This window comes from Doryrhamphus excisus, linkage group LG17 (assembly GCF_037039965.1).
Source record: "Doryrhamphus excisus strain RoL-2023G ecotype Guam linkage group LG17, RoL_Dexc_Guam_v1.1, whole genome shotgun sequence".
NCBI lineage: Eukaryota > Metazoa > Chordata > Actinopteri > Syngnathiformes > Syngnathidae > Doryrhamphus > Doryrhamphus excisus.
In genome coordinates, this window is record NC_136373.1 from 1,229,649 (window position 1) to 1,251,161 (window position 21,513).

General features: G+C 38.9%; 2 protein-coding genes across 3 annotated transcripts; one reads left to right on the forward strand and one right to left on the reverse strand.

Annotated features, from left to right (window-relative positions):
* Positions 1 to 6,283: 6,283 nt before the first annotated feature.
* LOC131136663 (rho-related GTP-binding protein RhoA-D-like) lies at positions 6,284 to 10,304 on the forward strand. The gene is made up of 5 exons (XM_058083799.2): positions 6,284 to 6,388; positions 7,470 to 7,625; positions 7,969 to 8,089; positions 8,243 to 8,373; positions 8,455 to 10,304. Exons 2-5 carry the CDS (start codon positions 7,470 to 7,472, stop codon positions 8,626 to 8,628), a joined length of 582 nt encoding a protein of 193 aa, XP_057939782.2. The 5' UTR covers positions 6,284 to 6,388; the 3' UTR covers positions 8,629 to 10,304.
* LOC131136627 (putative helicase mov-10-B.1) lies at positions 10,185 to 21,123 on the reverse strand. Of its 2 annotated transcripts, XM_078798214.1 has the most exons (23): positions 20,901 to 21,123; positions 20,676 to 20,775; positions 19,151 to 19,332; positions 18,871 to 18,964; positions 18,665 to 18,806; positions 17,475 to 17,724; positions 17,247 to 17,357; positions 16,805 to 16,973; positions 16,404 to 16,546; positions 16,159 to 16,332; positions 15,085 to 15,197; positions 14,817 to 15,013; positions 13,635 to 13,732; positions 13,009 to 13,106; positions 12,816 to 12,914; positions 12,626 to 12,728; positions 12,435 to 12,552; positions 12,121 to 12,312; positions 11,096 to 11,167; positions 10,892 to 11,017; positions 10,737 to 10,825; positions 10,551 to 10,663; positions 10,185 to 10,462 (listed from the first exon to the last, which is right to left on the reverse strand). In XM_078798214.1, the coding sequence occupies exons 1-23, from the start codon at positions 21,029 to 21,031 to the stop codon at positions 10,416 to 10,418; spliced, it is 2,961 nt and encodes a 986-aa protein (XP_078654340.1). In that variant the 5' UTR covers positions 21,032 to 21,123; the 3' UTR covers positions 10,185 to 10,415. The 2 variants fall into 2 exon arrangements, with proteins under 2 accessions (XP_078654340.1, XP_078654341.1); XM_078798215.1 differs by lacking the exons at positions 18,871 to 18,964; positions 19,151 to 19,332; positions 20,676 to 20,775; positions 20,901 to 21,123 and having other exon boundaries at positions 17,475 to 17,692; positions 18,665 to 18,808.
* Between the last annotated feature and the right edge of the window lie 390 nt (positions 21,124 to 21,513).

The window sequence follows — 21,513 nt, forward strand, 5'->3', positions numbered from 1 at the left end:
GCTCCGAAAGGGGAGCAGCGCCCTCTAGCGGTTCTATGCTGAAATAACTGTCCAGAATACACTAAAGCAGGGGTCTCAAACTCAATTTACTTGGGGGACCACTGGAGCTCGGGTCTGGGTGAAAATAAAAATATTAAAAATAAAAATCTAATAAAAATATTAATAAATATTAATTATATTAAATATTAATAAATATATATATAATATAATAATCTTCAATGCTTCTGCTATACCCTCCACTTTTTCAGTGCTTTGGTTCTTTGGAAAAGCGCTGATAAAACTAAATAAATAAATTATGATAAATTTATTTTTATTTATTATTAAATTACTAAATAAATGTTTAATGTTATTTTTTTATGTTTCAACACAAAATAAGATGGAAAAATTAATAAGCAAATAAAAAAACAAATGAAGCAAATTAACAAATTAAACTTTCATATCAAGGCGGGGGCCTCGAACTCACGGTAATAGTATAGTTTCCAAAGTACAAAAACACACATAAAGCCTAATTTTGGGGGGGTGAGGCAAACACAGGCAATTGTCTCTTTTCCAGGGGTCCTCAAATGTCTCTTAAAAAGTGTTTTTTTTTATATAAAGTACATATTACTTTTTTAGTCTTAATTCACAAGCTTAAAACTACATCCAAATGCTTATTCTACTGTGATCTTTTCGACCACTCCCCCTCTTTTCTCATGCAATGGACTATTCCATGTTACTGTTACTGTTATATATATATATATAATAATATCGATATTCAACCTAAATATATAAGGATATGTCTCCCAGCCCTGTTTCACTCATCACTGTCGGTGTTTTGTTTATTTTGTCTAATTTGGCTGGTGAAATAAAGTTCAGTATTTATGATTCAAGTACTGAAAGCTGTGTTTTTTGACAAAAATACAGTGAACAAGGCTGACAAATTATTTGCCGATTTGCATGTTTGCACGACTCATGGACTTCACACAGATCATTAAGAACACGATTAAATAATAAGTCATACACAGTACACATATAGCGGATATCACATATCCCAGACTGTAATTGAAGTTGAAAAGCAGAGTTGACAGCAACGGGGTGCAACCTGCCAGCTCATCTTTTTCCTCTTGTCTGTTTCTCCTTTTCCCTTTTTCACTCCGAGATGTAAATGTTCAAACGGCCTTATCCCTTCAAAGCCGCAATAAGCTTGAAAGGCCAGTCTCCTCCTGCATTGCTAATTGATGGTCTTGCATCTCAGCGTGAATGTCCAATGAGTCCTGCTTGAGGCTCTCATTAGCAGCGACGACGCCACAGTGAGCTGCAGTAAATTTACATTTCAGATATTCAAGACACAACCTACGCTGATCTTCTCGTTCAAATTATGACTTTGAATTACAATTATCATTGCAATTTTCTAAAAATAGCAAAATTCCTCAATTTTTTTATTGTGATGAACTAATTTTGCATTTACATATTGGCATTTTGGACCATTACATAACCAGCCCTCAACATGCTCCAAATTGAATCAAAGTAGTGTCATTTTTTTGTGCTGGTTTGTGCTGGTTTGTCCGGTTAATAACTGTTTTTGTTATTGAGTTATTAATGATTTAAGTTTTGGCCTATTACATAACCACCCCCCCAACATGCTCCAAATTGAATCAAAGTAGTGTAATTTTTTTTTGTGCTACGTTTGTGCTGTTTTGTGGAGTTAAAATTAATATTTTTTCTGCTTTGTTTTTGAATTATTGCAGAGTTATTACAGTTTATTACATAGGTCAAACAAAGGTCACTCAGCCCCCCCAACATGCTCCGAATTGAATCAAAGTAGTGTCATTTTTTTGTGCTAGGTTTGTGCTGGGTTTGTGCTGGTTTGTGCGGTTAAGATGACCATTTGTGTCGTTTTTGTTATTGAGTTATTAATGATTTAAGTTTTGGCCTATTACATAACCAGCCCTCAACATGCTCCAAATTGAAATGAAGTAGTGTAATTTTTTTGTGCTACGTTTGTGCTGTTTTGTGGAGTTAAAATTAACATTTTTTCTGCTTTGTTTTTGAGTTATTGCAGAGTTATTACAGTTTATTATACAGTTTATTATAACAAAGGTCACTCAGCCCCCCCAACATGCTCCGAATTGAATCAAAGTAGTGCCATTTTTTTGTGCTAGGTTTGTGCTAGGTTTGTGCTAGGTTTGTGCTGGTTTGTGTGGTTAAGATGACCATTTGTGCGTTTTTTGTTATTGCGTTATTAATGATTTAAGTTTTGGCCCTTTACATAACCAGCCCCCCACATGCTCCAAATTGAATCGAAGTAGTGTCATTTTTTTGTGCTCCGTTTGTGCTGTTTTGTGGAGTTAAAATTTAAAAAAAAATTCTGATTTGTTTTTGAGTTATTGCAGAGTTATTACAGTTTATTACATAGGTCAAACAAAGGTCACTCAGCCCCCCCAACATGCTCCGAATTGAATCAAAGTAGTGCCATTTTTTTGTGCTAGGTTTGTGCTAGGTTTGTGCTGGGTTTGTGCTGGTTTGTGCGGTTAAGATGACCATTTGTGCTGTTTTTATTATTGATTTATTAATGATTTAAGTTTTGGCCTATTACATAACCAGCCCTCAACATGCTCCAAATTGAACCGAAGTAGTGTCATTTTTTTGTGCTACGTTTGTGCTGTTTTGAAAAAAAAATTGCATTTTTTTCTGCTTTGTTTTTCAGTTATTGCAGAGTTATTACAGTTTTTTACATAAGTCAAACAAAGGTCACCCAGCCCCCCCAACATGCTCCGAATTGAACCAAAGTAGTGTCATTTTTTTGTGTTAGGTTTGTGCTGGTTTGTGCGGTTAAGATGACCATTTGTGCGTTATTAATGATTTAAGTTTTGACCTATTATATAACCAGCCCACCAACATGCTCTGAATTGAACCAAAGTAGTGTATTTTTTTTGTGCTAGGTTTGTGCTGTTTTGTGCAATTAAAATTAACATTTGTGCTGCTCTTGTTTTTGAGTTATTACAGAGTTATTACCATTTATTCCATAGATCAACCAAAGGTCACTCAGCCCCCTAACATTCTCTGAATTGAACCAAAGTCGTGTCATTTTTTTGTGCTACATTTGTGCTGTTTTGTGCAGTTAAAATTAACATTTGTGCTGCTTTTGTTTTTGGTTTTTAGCCTATTACATAATCATCCCCCTCAAACACTCTCAGAATACAAAATATTCAAATTTTTGCCCTTCTTTGTGCTGTTTTGTGCATCTAATATGTATGTTTGTGCTGTCATGCTTGGAGTTATTGTGTAGTTCTAGTGTGGTTATGATGGATTGTAAATTCAATGATAGTTTTTCGAGGTGTTCCATTTCGCCAAATATACCAACGCACAAACAAATGGAAGCGCAAAAACAGGAAATGCTCATATGACTACTTATTGACGATGTCACCTGCTGTCTCACTTGGGAAGCAAAGTGATGATGCTTTGACTTATCAGATGTCCACGTGTGAAAGGAGTCGGTTATCCTATACGTGCGCCATGATACGCACACCAGCTGGGAAGCGAGGGCAAGCGAGGGAGAGGCTGTACTGAAACCGGTTTCCATGGCTCTTTAAAACATTCAATAGTGAAGGTGAAGACGGCGGTATCGGTTTGTCATGCAGTATTTCTCAATGGCGCAATGCTCTCAATGCTATTTTTATTTTTATTTTTATTTTTATTTTTATTTTTATTTTTATTTTTATTTTTATTTTTATTTTTATTTTTCTTTTTATTTTTCTTTTTCTTTTTCTTTTTCTTTTTCTTTTTCTTTTTCTTTTTCTTTTTCTTTTTTTTTCTTTTTCTTTTTCTTTTTATTTTTATTTTTAATATTATTTTTAATATTATTTTTAATATTATTATATATATTATTATTATTATTTATATTATTTATTTATTATATTATTATATATTTTTACTCTTCATTTAATGCCTGGTATTGTGTTCTTTTAACACTTGATCCTTGCCTGATGTTGTACTGTAAACCTTCCCATCATTTTAGCATCAGTGCAGTGGGGTCATGTTTATAACTTGTAGAACACAAACGCTATGATACAGGAGTCTGTCACAATACAGGATTTCTTTTTAGGAAACACAACACCCGTTGAAATCTGGGATTAGGGTTTTTTTTTTTCCACAGTACTGATTCATGGACAGGCATATCTGTTGCTCCTTCTGTATTTTTAATCTTCTCCCACTCGTTTTCTCTCTCTTCCTCCTCCTTTACAGCGTGTCACTCTGTTTCTCTCTCCTTTTCTAAATCTCATAAAGAGCTTTAGTTCTTATCGGGATGGGATCAGACAGAAAAGGTTCTATTTGGGGGGTTGAAGAGAAACATTTCTGCAAAGGTTTTTTTTGTCAACATTTGAAACTATACTTCAGTTAGGAGAGCCCAAATGGTTACATTTGTTCACTTCCTGCTTTCTATAATACAGTTTAAGGTTTTTTTTGTTTTGTTTTTTTTCCTAATATACATATATATATATATATATATATATATATATATATATACATATATATATTTCCTAATGTAATTTTTTTTATTTTTAATTTTTTTTATTTTTATTATTTTTTTTTAATTTTATTTTTATTTTGGTACGGATCAGATTACAATTGAGTGCATCCCATAATCAGTTCCCAGTTCCACATGTCCAAAAGGAGTAGGAAGAAGCTAAGCTTATTAAATCCTACCCCTCCATCTGGTATTTTTACAATCAGTAACTGTTACATTTGTTCACCTCCTGCTTTCCAAATCTAATTAAATTTTTTTTTTTTTTTTTTCATTTTTTTAAAATTTTGGTATGGATCAGATTACAATTGAGTGCATCCCATAATCAGTTACCAGTTCCACATGTCCAAAAGGAGTAGGAAGAAGCAAAGCTTATTAAATCCTACCCCTCCATCTGGTACTTTTACAATCAGTAACTGTTACATTTGTTCACTTCCTGCTTTCCATAATACAGTTTAAGTTTTTTTTGTCACGTACCAAAGTATGAGGTGATATGAGCATCCAATGACATAATGGGTACCATAGTGTCAATATAGTTTGAGGTCCTTACTCAATCCATTCCATTAAACTGCTTTAGGGAGACATAAGCATAAGTATAAGATAAGTATCTCAGTGGTCGTCACCGTGAAGCCCTGACATGAAGTACTTACGGACAGCGACGGGTCTAAGTGAAGTTAAACTACTCCCACGGCATTTCTCCGATGTCCGCGTGTAACCCAAAGAGACATCAGTGTGCAAGGCGAGGCCACTGAATCCAATTCAGTTCATTTGCCAGTGGGGGTCCACACTGCATCCATTCATCCCTCCTTCCCCACCTGCTTCTCCCTTTCCACACTTCTCCAATCTCCCCAATTTCCCACATGACATCCACACATGAATAATGAGTTTGGGAGTTTGGCAGTTTGGGAGTATTTTATGGGAAGCAACAGGGTGGAATTTATACCCAATCTTTCTCAGCTCCCAGAAGTGTATTTTACTCAGCTGATTACCGAGTAAAAAAAGACACCACAGGGAGTCCAGATGAAAGACGCTTTGGAAAGAAAAAAAAAAACGCTTGTGTCTACATTCTCATTAGTAGGAGGTAGGAAATGATGGTGACTATAAATGTCAACTTATGGAGAAATGAGTCTTTTTATTTGGTGAAGGTCTAGTTTACAAATCCCCAAAGTATACTCTACAGAAGTAAAGGAGCATGAACTAGTTCATATGGTTTCTGATTTAAAAAAAAAACTTTCAAAGAGAAATAGAATTAAATCAACTATAAGGACAAAGCATATCATAATAACAGTCACCTTGTATTTGGGCGCCCTCTTGTGGCAAGACTTGGAAATGACTACACTGTAATATGACAGGAATAACAGTGCTGTAAAGTAATAGTGTGAACGCTTCCAGCATCAAATTGTTCAGCTCATTTGGGAATAAGTTTTTTATCTAAATATTCTAAATATATCTTTATATTTAATATTTCAAAATGTTCCTAAAGTGATGTCATCCAATAACCGTCAAGGGGAGGGAACGCTGGTATTCGCAACCAATGGGATTCAACGTTGCATTCAGTGAAATCGGACTATTTCCACTTTCCAGTCCCATCACGGCAACATGGAGACAATTTTACGATTTGAAAAACAATATTTTTAGAATTACATTTTAATATTTAAAATGAGGAATGTTGGTCATGTTAACATTCATTGACATTAACGACAATTATTGCCTTGCGAACCAACATACGGAATAATAGCAAAGTTTACAAGTTGTGTTTGAACGCAGCAACCGGGGAGGGTATGCGTCTGATTCCTTCTGGGCTGTTTCATGCACACTGCCGCTGATACGCCTAGCCAAGCAAACACGGAACTCCTCCGAATTTGAAAGTCTTTTTCGGCGAAGGTAAGCGAAAAAAACTCATAAAAAGCCTAAAAACTTATACAGACAAAAAGTGACTTTGAGGTCAAAATTAAACCGCCGCTGCTCTTTAGCTAGCTAGCAGCAGCAGCTCGGTGACTTGTTGAAACCTGTTACTTTTCCCAGAAGTTTCCCTCGGTTGGCTTTTAAACGTTTCTTCGAAGTAATATTAACGCGTCACATTTTATTCCATAAGGTGTTTTTTTCTCTTAAACAGGTTAGCCGTTAAAAGTTTAGCAGTACCTTGAACCCAACCCTGACACTACTAGCACGAGGAGCCTCATTTGATGACGTCACCGACGATGAAGTTTGGACAATAAAGCTACGATTGAACCAAAACATTGCGGTGGCTTGAAAATCCGACATTTCCGGTATAATGTGTCGCTATATGTCGAATTATCTGACGGCTTACGAATTTAAGTGACATGACTATTGGGCCAGTTTGAAATGTTGCTAAATTGTGGAGGAATCTGAGCCACCACACCCTTACTGTGCTGCTTGGTTCCAGTGATGCAGACACTTGTGTCTTTTTTCTGTGCCCACAGCAAAAATAATGTATTTCAATCAAGCTAAACCTGTATGCTACAAGTATCCACTCATGCATTCTCTCTGGTTCTACCATATCTTACGTATTGTGTGGAAATATGGGATAATAACTACAAAAGCAATCTTCACTCGCTAAATGTACTGCAAAAAAGGTCAGTAAGGATAATTCATAATGCCGCCTACAGAGAACATACTAACTCCTTATTTCTAAAATCATAAATACTTCAACTTGCTGATATAGTTCATCTTCAAACAGCTAAAATAATGCATAAGGCTAAAAATAACCAATTAGCTAAAAATGTCATCCAATACTTCTCTACAAGAGAGGAGAAATATGATTGTAAAAGTACCAGATGGAGGGGTAGGATTTAATAAGCTTTGCTTCTTCCTACTCCTTTTGGACATGTGGAACTGGGAACTGATTATGGGATGCACTCAATTGTAATCTGATCTATACCAAAATAAAATAATAATAATAATAAAAAATCTGCTATATCTTCACAATGTAACGTCTTTGCAGATGGCAGCCATCAGGAAGAAGTTGGTGATAGTCGGCGACGGCGCGTGCGGTAAGACCTGTCTGCTCATCGTCTTCAGCAAGGACCAGTTCCCAGAGGTCTACGTCCCCACCGTCTTTGAGAACTACATTGCCGACATCGAAGTGGATGGCAAACAGGTACATGGTGCTGGGTACTACTGTGAAGCGCCAGTACTCTCGGCCGCACCAGTACTTTGGGACTTTTCATTGTAATTCCACAGCTGAACGCCAGTCAATAACAGGAAATGGATGTTCGCCACCTTCCTGTAGCGGCTGGGAAACCCCCCCCCACCCCGTGTAATGAATAATGTCCTCTTTCCTGTTTCCCGCTTCAGTCCCTCTGGGAGTGTGGCGGGATCCGACATCTGCAATAAGATTCTAAGTTGGGGGTGATGATCCTTACCTGAATCGACTCATCCGGTGTTTTTGGACCACCTACTTTGGAGAGCACTGATGACCTCCTTTTGCCCTCCTCTGCCAGGTGGAACTGGCACTGTGGGACACGGCAGGTCAGGAAGACTACGACAGATTGAGGCCTCTCTCCTACCCGGACACCGATGTTATCCTCATGTGCTTCTCCATTGACAGCCCTGACAGCCTCGGTAAGGCCGCCATACAAGGAATGCTATAAGATGTAGCATTCATTTATACACATTTAAAATCCTTCCGCGACCGCTCTGTTTGTGTACGCTGGCTAAAGAGGAGACACCAATGTTTTCTTTTAAAGCTGGAATGTTGATTCTCCCTTCTCAAAGAGAACATTCCGGAGAAATGGACACCTGAAGTGAAACATTTTTGTCCCAACGTCCCCATCATCCTCGTGGGTAACAAGAAGGACCTCAGGAATGACGAAAACACACGGCGAGAGCTGGCCAAGATGAAACAGGCGCGTCCCAACCGTCACGTCGGCCACCGCGACCGCAACGTGGTTCTAACCTAGCTCCATCTGTCACGGTCCAACCTGCAGGAACCGGTCAAGTCGGACGAAGGCAGGGACATGGCCAACCGCATCGGCGCCTTCAGCTACCTGGAGTGCTCGGCCAAGACCAAGGACGGTGTGCGCGAGGTCTTCGAGATGGCCACCAGAGCGGCGCTGCAGGTTCGCAAGCGCAAGAAGAGGCACATGTGCCAGCTCCTGTAAGAGTACGGCCACGACGCCAAACGGCCGGGCAGCGCCCCGCGATACCAACACAGATGGAAAAACCAAAATCAGTGGCTTCCATGGACGATGCAGCTACGCCACTGATGGATTTGAAAGACTTGGCGCACTTTTATGTGAATGCGCTTCACCTTCGTCCTTCCACTCTTTATTATTTATATGTGCATTTACTTATCAAATACATCACATGTGCCTCTAAAATGACTGGCGAGGTGATAAGATTGCTTTTTCATTTGATCTCTCATCGTTAACATCTGATTTTTAGGGATGTTATTAACGAGTATCCGTTATGGATCATGTATTTTAGTATGGATACGGATAATTTAGATGGGTGAGCACATACAGATAATGGTGTACTCGCTCATCCCGACTGCGTTTCTTTACCTTCTTTTTATCAACATGCCGTTTGTGCTACTCGGTCTTACAAGCATTTGTTGACTAGAGGTGTTTTCTCCATTTGTTTACCGCGGAGAGATTTCCCCTACTTGTTCAAATCCGCACGGCACTGAAAGCTACGCCATTCAAAGCAGTTATTGTAGCACGTGGCGATAGCGGCACTGGAGTGCCAGATACAACGCCTAGGATATCTCACCCTCACCACACACAAACCTCAATCTTCCTCTCAAGTGTCACGAACGTGCAGTACGCATGCATCATGGTGTCGCTGTATACGATAAAGACCTGATCAAAATCTTAAAACGGGACCTATTTTTATTTTTCTGACATATAAATGTAGTTAGAATGTTGTATCCTGGTGTTAAAAAATGCTAAAGTTTCACATAATCAGGTTTGAGCATTCGGAAGTGAGCCCTAAAAGACCTTTTGGGATGTCTCAAAAGGCGTGGTAAAACTGCCCTTGGTGATGTCACAGAGGGGCCGACCTCCTTATATGTTTCATAGTTCGGTAACAATAAATGAAAACAGACCGTTTTGGCAGGAAGCACAAATCTAAAAGGAAATACAGCTGGAATAGGTGCAGTTATTGTGTGTAGCTGCTCTATAGGAGTCCACAGCTTCAATACAAAAGGGTCGAAAAATGAGCATAACAGGTCCCCCAGGTTTAAGACCAGTTTAAAAACTGCCACAAAACAATTATATTCTCTGATGAGAAAATGTACACACACTCACCCCTTTTTGCTTTTTCATATTGTAGCTCTGCCTAAAAAAAAAAAAAATTAGGATACAAATATATTACTGTATTATGGAAAGCAGGAAGTGAACAAATGTAACAGTTACTGATTGTAAAAGTGCCAGATGGAGGGGTAGGATTTAATAAGCTTTGCTTCTTCCTACTCCTGATGCTGATGCACTCAATTGTAATCTGATGCATGTTCAAATGAAATAAAGCCATTACCAAATATGTATAAATTAAATTCTAGCAATTTTTCCCAACTGGTCTTAAGATTTTGATCAGGTCTGTACTGTTTCCTAAAGAGACACAGATACTGCTATAATACTTGTACAATATAATACTATACAATAATGACCAACATGGCATCCTCCTGTAGAAAATAAGACACTGGAAAAATTCCATTGACATTGTTGATTTATGTATTTAATATCAGTATAAAGCGTACTATAATGCATTGAGGAAACACCATCGTGATTCCACACACACCTCAGAAGGCTTCAATAATAAAAGTTTTTTTTTTTTGTTATGTGGAGTCTGGAGTAATTATTGTGTTGTGAAGGTTATGATGCATTTTCTGGTTAATTTATTAAAAATCGGTGTGTTGTGATTTTCTGGAGTTCACAGATGTCAAATTTCATCACTGCTCGACTTGGGAAATCTCAATCTGACGACAGTCGCCAGCGTCTGAATGGAGAGAGGACAAACTATTAGGATCTTTTAAAAAAAAAAAAAAAAAAACTTTCCAAAGTGAGGAGTTGAGGGGTCGTGTTACCTTTGAGGTCAAGCTTCTGGAAGAGAGCTGAGAGCCTTGCAGTGACCTCACCTTGTTCCTCTAATAGATAGGCATTCTTGCAGCCCCCTGCGTCTCTACAGTACTCTATGAAGCTGTAGCGTAAGTCGACAATATTTGATTGGATTTTCCGATTAAAAATGTGCGATCTTATGATGTGACACGTACCGCTTCCATACCGGATCAGCATTGAGCACAAACGGGTTTCCGACCAAAATCAGAAGGGCTTGGGCTCGCGTCACGGCCACATTGAACCTCTGTTCAAAAATATGAAGTGTTGAAATGAAGATTATTCATATCGTGCGTTGTGGCGCCCGATGTACCTTCGCATTGGCGATAAAGCCGATGTTGAACTTTTTGTCATATTCGGTGTATTTGCGACTGCTCCGGACCGCCGACACCAAAATCACTCTCTTCTCCTGACCTTGGAACTCCTCCACGGAACCAACCTGACACAAACACGATAATGAACATTTCAGTGTGACAAACGGGTCAAGTAGTTGCTTCATTATTTTACGGAACCTTACCTTCAGGGATGCCGTGTTCTTTAATTTGAAATCTTTCTCAATTTTATCCAGGCCCTGACGGATTTTCTGCACCTGTGAAACAAAATGTATAATATAAAACATTCCTCCATTGTCCCTGTTCTTGTTCCTTTCATTTTCTATCCCCTCATGCTCCATTTCGGCGGTTTGAAATTTGCATAACAACAAAACATCAAATCTATCCATCTATCTATTTTCTTCCGCTTATCCGGGTCACGGGGGCAGCAGTCTCAGTCCAGACTTACCGGTCTCCGCCCCCCCCCCGAACCGTGTCTATGCTGTAGAACAGGGGTGGGCAAACTTTTTGACTCGCGGGCCGCATTGATATAACAAAATTTCCGGGGGGGGGGGGGGCAGACTATATATTTTACACGTAACAGTCCACCTGGTATTATTGTAAAATTGTCATGCAAGCTGCTATTATTATTTATTATTTTATATTTAAATATTTTAAAAATAATAAAATATTATAATAATTAAAATAATAATTATTATATTATTATTATGTAAAATATGCAAATATAACAATATTAGTACACATATTTAATATAATAATTAGCATTAATATAATAAATATAATAATCATAATAGTTATAATAATAATATAATAATTATTATTTTAATTTTTATTATTATTATGTGCTTGTGTCTCTTTTTTCAGGAGCACTTTGTAAACAACAGACCATGTCAAACAATGAAATTGATGTTGAGTTTAAATTAAATACTTTTGAAAGATTGGGTGGGCCGTATTCAAACACTTGGCAGGCCGGATGTGGCCCCCGGGCCGCAGTTTGCCCACCCCTGCTGTAGAATCAGCAGTGATTCAAGAATGGAACATCTTTTCACCAGTAGAGGGCGCCATTTAACTTGCCCATTCATTTCCAACGGGATCTTTTTCACAGAAAACATGAAATGACATTAAATTTGGTGCACGCTTGTCCCAAGTAGTTGAACATTCTGATTCTAACAGTACAGGATTTGTGATACTCAACAAGAGGAATTCTTACTTGTTTCCTGTAGGGGGCGATGATGCCGATCTCTTTGGGAGTGATGAGGGCCATGCCCTTTTTGCCGCTGGTCTGCAGTAGTTCTTTCACGTAGTACATCAACACATCCACCTCCGCTCTGTTGAAGTACGACGGGCTGTTGGCCTCTCGTTCATCGAGGCCTGTCACCCCGTGGAAAATCACCGGGAAGTCCTAGTCCAGGAAGTGAAAGGACGTGTGGTTATTTCATTCTAGGTCTGGAAAAATCTGATAAAAGTGTTTCTCGACATGTTTGGGCGGAGGGACCCACCATCTCCCTTCATCCATATCCATACCATTTGTTTCAGGTGTTCCCATTTGCAGAAGTAGCTGCGTTTAATTTCATCGGCGCAGACCTGGAGCTCTCCATCGTAGAAGAGCTCGTTGGGAATTTTCAAAATGGCCGGGTGGGACCTGACAAGGACACAGATACTGATGAGTGAAGTCCAGAAAAGCAAAAACTAGCCGGATTCCATAGTAGTAACACCTGTAATTACGCAGCAATTTGGTGACAAAGTTGTTGTCGAACACATCATCCTGCTTCTGATACAGAGGAACATCTTTCATCAGTCTTTCCAAGAGGGAAATGTCTGCAAAATCCGGCAGGGAATATTATAGTTCCATACCATCATGCACACACAATGACCATTAGGATGCATGCTACTGAGGTCACTTACCCATTCCAAATCTTTTAGCAAGGGGCGATGAGACAATCGGTCCAAGCTGCTTGTGGTCTCCAGCTAGGACCACCTGCCCGGTCTTTGGATCCAGCAACCCTTGAACGCAATCAGGCAAATCAATCAGCACACGTCAAACTAAACAAACGAAGCGGGGTTCAGTGCACTTGAGAAATCTGCTTCACGACTTTACCAGCCAGTGGGATCAAACATTCGGGCTCCATGGCGTGTCCGGCCTCATCCACAAAAAAGTGAGTGAAATGACCGATGGGGAGGTTTCCTGTGACTAGCCTGCAGAATACCAGAATACCACTCGGGATTAGCTTCAACCAAACAACAGAATGGGATCCAATTTTCAGTTGATCCTAACAATAGCCACGTTTACATTGATCCAAATATTCCAATTCCATTTGAGTTATTTGCTAAATCGGAAAGAATCTAATCTTTGTATTCACCTCATTACGAAAGAAAAGTGCCAATACGAATGAATATATAATCGGATTCACACATTTTTGTTACAAACTAAATTTCAAGACCGAACAAAGGAAAAAATGGCAATACGGAGTTATTCCAACAAGTAAAAAAAAAAAAACTCAAAAAAGTCGGTATCACATGATGTTGATGTTTACGCTTTACTATTCTGGTTGATTGTAGCGCCGCATGTAGACACGCGATTGGAATATTCCTTTCCATGTATATACCATTGCTTTCGGAAAGGTCATTCAAAAAGATTCCATTCGGGAAAAGAAAAACGTGGCTACTGTAGTGCACATACGACAAATTAAGGTCATATACATCAACGAGTGAGTCTTATACTACCTTCCGGCGGTGATCAGAGTGGTGACAATGACTCTATACTTCATCAGGTCCTCTTTGGGAGGAAAAATGTAAATCTCCCCGTTCAGGTTACAACATGCCTGTGAGGTCAACACAATGAATGTGCACACAAAAGGTCATACGTGTAAAGCACAGCAAAACACAGCAAAACACAGTGAGACAATTTCCCAATTAGTGTGACGCTGCATGCAGAAATCCACTAGGGGTCACTAGAGTAAGTCATTTATGTTAATACTACATTGTGATGTCCACTAGAGGTCACTAGAGTAAGTCATTTATGTTAACACTACATTGTGATGTCCACTAGAGGTCACTAGAGTAAGTCATTTATGTTAACACTACATTGTGATGTCCACTAGAGGTCACTAGAGTAAGTCATTTATGTTAACACTACATTGTAATGTCCACTAGAGGTCACTAGAGTAAGTCATTTATGTTAACACTACATTGTGATGTCCACTAGAGGTCACTAGAGTAAGTCATTTATGTTAACACTACATTGTGATGTCCACTAGAGGTCACTAGGGTAAATCATTTATGTTAACACTACATTGTGATGTCCACTAGAGGTCACTAGAGTAAGTCATTTATGTTAACACTACATTGTGATGTCCACTAGAGGTCACTAAGGTAAGTCATTTATGTTAACACTACATTGTGATGTCCACTAGAGGTCACTAGGGTAAGTCATTTATGTTAACACTACATTGTGATGTCCACTAGAGGTCACTAAGGTAAGTCATTTATGTTAACACTACATTGTGATGTCCACTAGAGGTCACTAGGGTAAATCATTTATGTTAACACTACATTGTGATGTCCACTAGAAGTCACTAGGGTAAATCATTTATGTTAACACTACATTGTGATGTCCACTAGAGGTCACTAGGGTAAATCATTTATGTTAACACTACATTGTGATATCCACTAGAGGTCACTAGGATAAATCATTTATGTTAACACTACATTCTGATGTCCACTAGAGGTCACTAGGATAAATCATTTATGTTAACACTACATTCTGATGTCCACTAGAGGTCACTAGGATAAATCATTTATGTTAACACTACATTCTGATGTCCACTAGAGGTCACTGATGTTAACAGAACAAGCTACTGAAACAGTACAATGTTATGAATATAGCTTTTGGTTCTCTCCACCGACCTGGAGTTCCTTGGGGACGCATTGTGGATCACGGCTGCAAGCGTACATGCGGTACAAATAACGCTTATCCACATGTTCTGAAATCCTCAGGCAGAGGAGATCAGTCGCACTGTTGGAGGGAGCGCAGGCTAAAATGCGGCAATGCGTCTGGGTCTTCACGATCTGCTTGACGGCCTCCACCAAAGTGACAGTTTTACCTAAAAGGACAAAAGAAACACCTGAGAGAGGACATTATCTGAAATCAGGAGAAAAATACCCCGTTCTTTACCAGTGCCGGGTGGTCCAAACACCAGGTACGGAGCAGGTTTGCAGGTGCCAGCTACGATATGACACACCGCTTTATACTGCTCGGGGTTATCCTCCAACTTTCTGTCGTATAATCTACACCAACAAAGAAAAGATGGGGGTCTCAGACATGTACATTAGTGGATAAGAATAAATATTGTCTTAGAATAATCAACTGCAGGATTTGATGATTCGATTCAACAAGGTTTGATTCGAATCTCGTAAAAACTGTCATGTTTGGATACCCCGGATCATTTTCAAGATGATGCAACTCAAAAATGTATTTCCCTTTTCTGTGCTTTATAACACGAGAAAAATAGTTAATTTCAGCTAGCTTACGATGCTGTCATTGGGGTACACTATTGGGGTTTCGACTATGAAGTAAAAAAACTAACAATGTTGTATTGTTAGATATAAATGCTGTCACCATGCATTAACCGTATTTTATAATGATTTAAAACGCTACCGAAATATCTGAGCTAGCTTTTGTATCCTTCCCCTAGACCATGATGTTGAACAATCTTTGCTTTCAGGTCATGTGACAGTTTTGAGGCCTAATTGGCCACCTTAAATACCCTTTCTCATGCAGGTCAAAGGTCAACGAGCTTACCAAACTAATTTAAGAATCATTTTTTTCTGGAGATATTCGTGCAACTCAAAAATGTATTTCCCATTTCGGTGCTTTATAGCACGAGAAAACTAGTTAATTTCAGCTAGCTTACAATGCTGTCATTGGGGTACACCTATTTCGACTATGAAGTAAAAAAAAATAATGTTGTATTGTTTGATATACATGCTCTGACCATGCATTATGTGTATTTTGATTATTTAAAACGCTACCGAAACTATTTTCCTCAGCTGAACTCTCTGAGCTAGCTTTTGTATCCTTCCCCTAGACCATGATGTTGAACAATCTTTGCTTTCAGGTCATGTGACCTACCATACCATGGTGCTACTCTTCAGAGAAGATTCAACTTGCAACTGGCCACCTTAAATACCCTTTCTCGTGCAGGTCAAAGGTTCGAGTTTTGAGAATCAAAATTTTCTGCAGACTCACTTGAGTGCGGGGAGTTCAGGAACCTTTAAGTTGCGCTTCCTCTGCGGGAATAACACTTCTCCGAGTCCAGATTTGATTGCAAGGTCCACCGCTCTGTGCTGCACACGTAGCATGAGACGGTTGATTACGAACTCCACGCTGAACTTCATGCCGACGATAAAATGATCCAACAACCTGCAAGGCCATTCGCAGACGTAAGTAAGAGCTAAGTGTTTCTGGACAGGTAGTTGAAGTAACTGTCGTACTTTGAGTGAAATCCCAGTTTGACCCAGTCCCTTTCTACTTTGTGGACGTAACCACAGTACTTTACAGTAGTTTCTTCTTGGGGGTAAACTATCAGTCTATCCCCTCGCAGCACAGAAGGGCGGTTCTCAGACAGACCAGGGATCTGGAAAGCGAAAAAAAATAAGCCAGAAGTAGCTCATAAATGGTTGATTTGAACATATTTCTCTGATTGACAACGACAGAAATGGTATCGTTGGTTTTAATCATGACGGACACTCAGAAGTTGAAGCTTGGGTGGTCAAAACACGAGACAAAGGCGACGCCAATCTGAAATACTTAGTTTTTGTAGTTAAAATTCTGTTATATTTTATAGTTTAAAATCACACAACAATACAAATATCAATAATAAAGTCACAAAAACCTTCAGAATCAACAGCTTCCCGTCTCGCTCCATGGTGGCGTACTTCATGTCACTGTTGGGTATGAAGTATTGCCTGATGTCCACCTCCATCTGATGCTCCTCCAAATACAACATCAGATGGAACTTGGCGGCGTAGTTCTCAAAAGTCAAACTGCTTTCCAGCAAATCTCTTCAACAAGCAAAGGAAAATATTAATGTGGACACTTTTTACAGCGGCCTCCAGGAGTATTGGAAGAATGAGGTCATTTATTACAAATACGAGCAACATTTCAGTTCCTTTCGAGACGCTGTGGCAGTGCAGTAATTCTACAAAGACGAGTGGGACAAATTGCAAGTTTTTGATTGCAGTTGTTGCTGGGTGGCCCAACCACCTGGGTGGCCATTTTTTTTCCACCCTTAATAATAAAAAGCATCATTCATTCATTCATAAATATCAAAATACCTTTTAGCAGAGTGAGTGCCATTCTTCAGAGACTGGATTAGGTCGGGCATGTCTTCTGGCATTGGATAGTGGCCAAGTGGAGTTTCATATTTTAGTTTATTCTCCGACATCCTGGAAATCAAAGCAAAGCAAATATACAGCAAATATTGTAATACATTGCAAAAACCTGAATGTATTAAATTGAATGAATTTCCACTTGCAGCCCTAATGTGATGTTAACTTGATTACCCTTCAGGTGGTTGGCCGTGCAGGATCTTGCATTCCAACACAGCCGAACGGCTAGGGAGGGAGCGTTTGAAAGGTGCCACCGGCTTCAGCTCCATTCCCAGAGTGCTCACATAGTGAACCTGAATATAACGCACAATGTGGAATGACGATTGGGACGATTCCCAGTCTTGTTGGAATTCGAATGCCAACGTCGCTGGGTAGTTGCCGGCACACTTCATCTGGAAGAGAACCTGGATTTCATAGGTGTCACCTGCAACATCACGCATACATTGGAAATATTAAGAAATATTGATATATAATATTGTTCAATAACTAAAACATAACATAACTTGTAGTAGCCAAATGTTATAATACATCAAAATAAGATTAGGTGGTCCTTATTCCAGGTTTTGGCGTTCCGTGGCAAATATGGTTTGGTATAGTACTTATTATTTGATTTTGCTGATATTAGATATACTGTAGATGTATGTATTTTTGCTAATGTGCATATTAACCCACTCAATCTCAGCCATTTTTTAAAACACATCCGTCTTTTATGATTTGGACTGATTTTTGATCTGTATGATTAAAATGCTCCGGGTTAGAGAAGTCGCACTAGAAAATTCCTACATTGTTGTGTCCATGTTTGGTACCTCGTACTTCGGTTTAAAAAAATTAATAAAACAAAAATTAATAAATAATAAATAATAAGGTATATTATTTCCAAAAATCCCAAAAAACAAAAAAAAAATTAAACTGTATTATGGAAAGCAGGAAGTGAACAAATGTAACTGGCTCCTTTAAAATTGGATAATGGAACAAAAAACTCAAGTGGTAAACCCGAAAATATTTCACCGGCCCCGAGCGAGGGTATCCAAATGTCTGTCTGTCAAGATCTTCCTCCCAAATGAAGGTTCTTAACCATAACCATCACACAGTATCCGTGTTTTAAGAACAGCAAACCTTGGCATGACGCCGTTTACTGGACTAACAATGCTGGCCTTCTTTGGGCCTTTATACAGGCCTCCAAAACCAATCCCCAAACTATGCAGTCAGCAATAAATCCACATGGTAAAAATGTCAAATTACAACCCTCCCACAAAGTAGAAATATGCATACATTTCTACCTCAAAGGTTCTATTAACTGCCAGTATGCAGATTACAATTATTGGTAAAACATAACCCAAAGACCACCTGGATTTGTTTTTTACCTGGTTTGAGTGCAAGTGGGTTTTTTCTGGTCACTTTGTGCTCATCACAGAGTGAGAAGCAAGCGAGTTTGTGCAACACGGTGTAGTAGATAAAATCCACAGTTTCGGTTCCAGTGTTTTCTACAGTTAGTTTCACCACACACTGTTGAAAGAAAAAGGCGTCATAAATAAATATTTGGTGCTTTGGCTGAGTCCATGAAAGATACCTCAGATTTTTGTAATTCGATACAAATTGATCCGTCATTGAACTGATGGTTTGATGTGATGACAATGCCGTTTTTATCCGCAATGTAGTGAAGCCTGTGGGTGTAAAACAAAAACAAAAACAAAACCCAAGGTTAATCTCTCAATGCGCTCAACACTGGCATGTCACTTGTTATCTTCATACAGTCCATATTAAGTTTGATATCACGTTCATATATCTGCTGGTGTCTTGTACAAGACAGTACAAGTCAAACCTGCTCGTACGTAGGATTGGGGGATTACCTGTTTGTATTGAGTTGTTCCACAAGGAGCTGGGCAAATCTCTTGTTTTGTTCATCTGCAGACAAGGCAGGCTGACCTGAAGATGGAGCTGAAGCTGGAGATGGACGGGCTGCTCCATTCGAGGCCTCCTGCGGTCTCCGCCTGTTGGGTGTGTACCACTGGTCTACAAGAAGCGCTCTCGCCTGTGCACGGCATCAACAGTGGATGGATATTTTATTTTGCTATGTAGCTCAACTTCATTGCAAACCAATCTATCCACTGGCAGAAATTCTGGAATACTGTATCAGGATATTTTTGGCTGTATCACGATATCACAATATCAAATCTTAATTCAGAGTCTTGTATAAAATGCTACAAACCTTAAGCCATATAACAAAATACACTTGTATTAGGGTTGGGCGATATTTTGTATAATTACTCATAATTAAGATTATGTATCACATATTTTGGGGATGTATCATAATAATTACAATATTAAAATCCAGTGGTGTCTTGTATAAAAAGTTATTATAATAATTCTAATTATAATTTCAAACTGTGCAATACAGCAAGTGTATTTATTGTGAACCAAAACAGGCGTTTTGTCTATTTGACAATGGTCTATGGTCTGAGATGGTCTATGGTCTAGTTGTCGTCTTCCCACCTTTGGCCATCACCGTTGCTTTTATTATTATGGTCTCTAGAAAAACCAAACCACTTCCATATTACAGAGGTACCTTAAACCTTATTTTGCCTTAAATTGCCTCAAATAGAATGGAATATCAAATATAATAAAACCCTCCACAAATTAAAGACTTTTAAGTGGGCGTTAAAAAATACGGTAACTTGAAATATTACACATACATTTTCACATTTTGATAAACTAAACATGAGCGCTGATAAATAGATAAGTAGGGTAGGGTCACTAGCCAAGTTTACATGACAAGTTTTTCGTCTTTCCAAATCTTGGAATCTTTCCGAATGACTTTTCCGAAAACAATATTCCTAAACATATTCCGAAAACATTATAATCACACAGAAGTCAACATTATATGAAACCGGCTTCCCCGAGTTTTGCTTTCATTTGTCGGAATAACTCCGTATTGCGAGTAAACAGAATGCAAGCGGAATATTTGGGTCCACACCCCTCCAAGTCAAACTTCCGCATTATCTCTGGCCTGGCAACTAAACCAGTCTTCCAAAATGTCCATACTTGTATCATAAAGATGTACCTAACCCAGAGTTCTAATATATTACACTTCAACGTTGTCAGTGAACGCCCCATTGGTTGTAAATGACTCTGAAGTTGGCTTAAAGGGACATTTAAGGTGGAATTGATTCCTATGGCTAATTCATGTGGAGACATTTTCGGTAAGACATTGCCTTTAATCGGAAACATTTTATTCCTATGGCTAATTAATGTGAAAACATTTTCGGTAAGACATTGCCTTTAATAGGAAACATTGTGTGGAAGCATTTCAATCGTAAATATGTATATTTTTTAAAAGGCAATTTTAGCGACAAAGTGCGAAAAGAATGAACATACCCTGGACCTGACGAAAATATATTCGCGACCCACTTGAATTTTCTTCGACATTTTCAAGGCAAACAGGACACTGCTGAAGTTTGGAACTTTGGTCTCGTTCCTGAATTTCACAAAAACGAGACATTGTGAATTAGATTAAAAGACGTAAAGAGACATACGAAGGGGTTATATTCTAAAGCAGACTAAAACGCGTACAGATACATGAGAAGCTATCATAACACTTACACTGCTTTGAACTCGTTGTTATAAATGTCCTTCAGTTCGGCTCGAGCTCGAATGGCTGCTCGATCGGTTTCCCTAAGAAACCCAAAGAACCGGAGCCCAACTTCCTGGCTTGCCTTCTTCTTTTCTGACATATTAATGTCTGCCCTCGGTAGGAATATTAAATCGACTGTCTTGTCTCAGATGCGGATGTACTGATGGTCAAGCTCAAGTCCCCCGTCGGCGTCACATACTTCTTCAAGCACAGCCCACGAGGGCGGTGCTGTGCAGCCAAGCTGCGATTGGTAGATATGCAGTGCAGTCTCGATGTATAAAACAAACGCACCAGTCATATGCATCACCTCTTAGCGGAGGAAACGAAACTTAACCATGAAATCATAACAAATGAAATACAGTAAGAACAACAATGGTAATAAAAACTACACAAGAAGTAGCTTTTAATTTGACATTTACTGACTCATAGAGTGACAAAGTATTATTCTGTTGTCCGTATACCCACAAACTGGAAAGTGAAAGTAAGATGAATTATACGGGAAACAGAAGTAAACGCGTAGGAGGGAAAAAGGGCGGGGTTGTCAGTATTTCTAAAAGGTAAAAATCTGTTACCGATTAACCA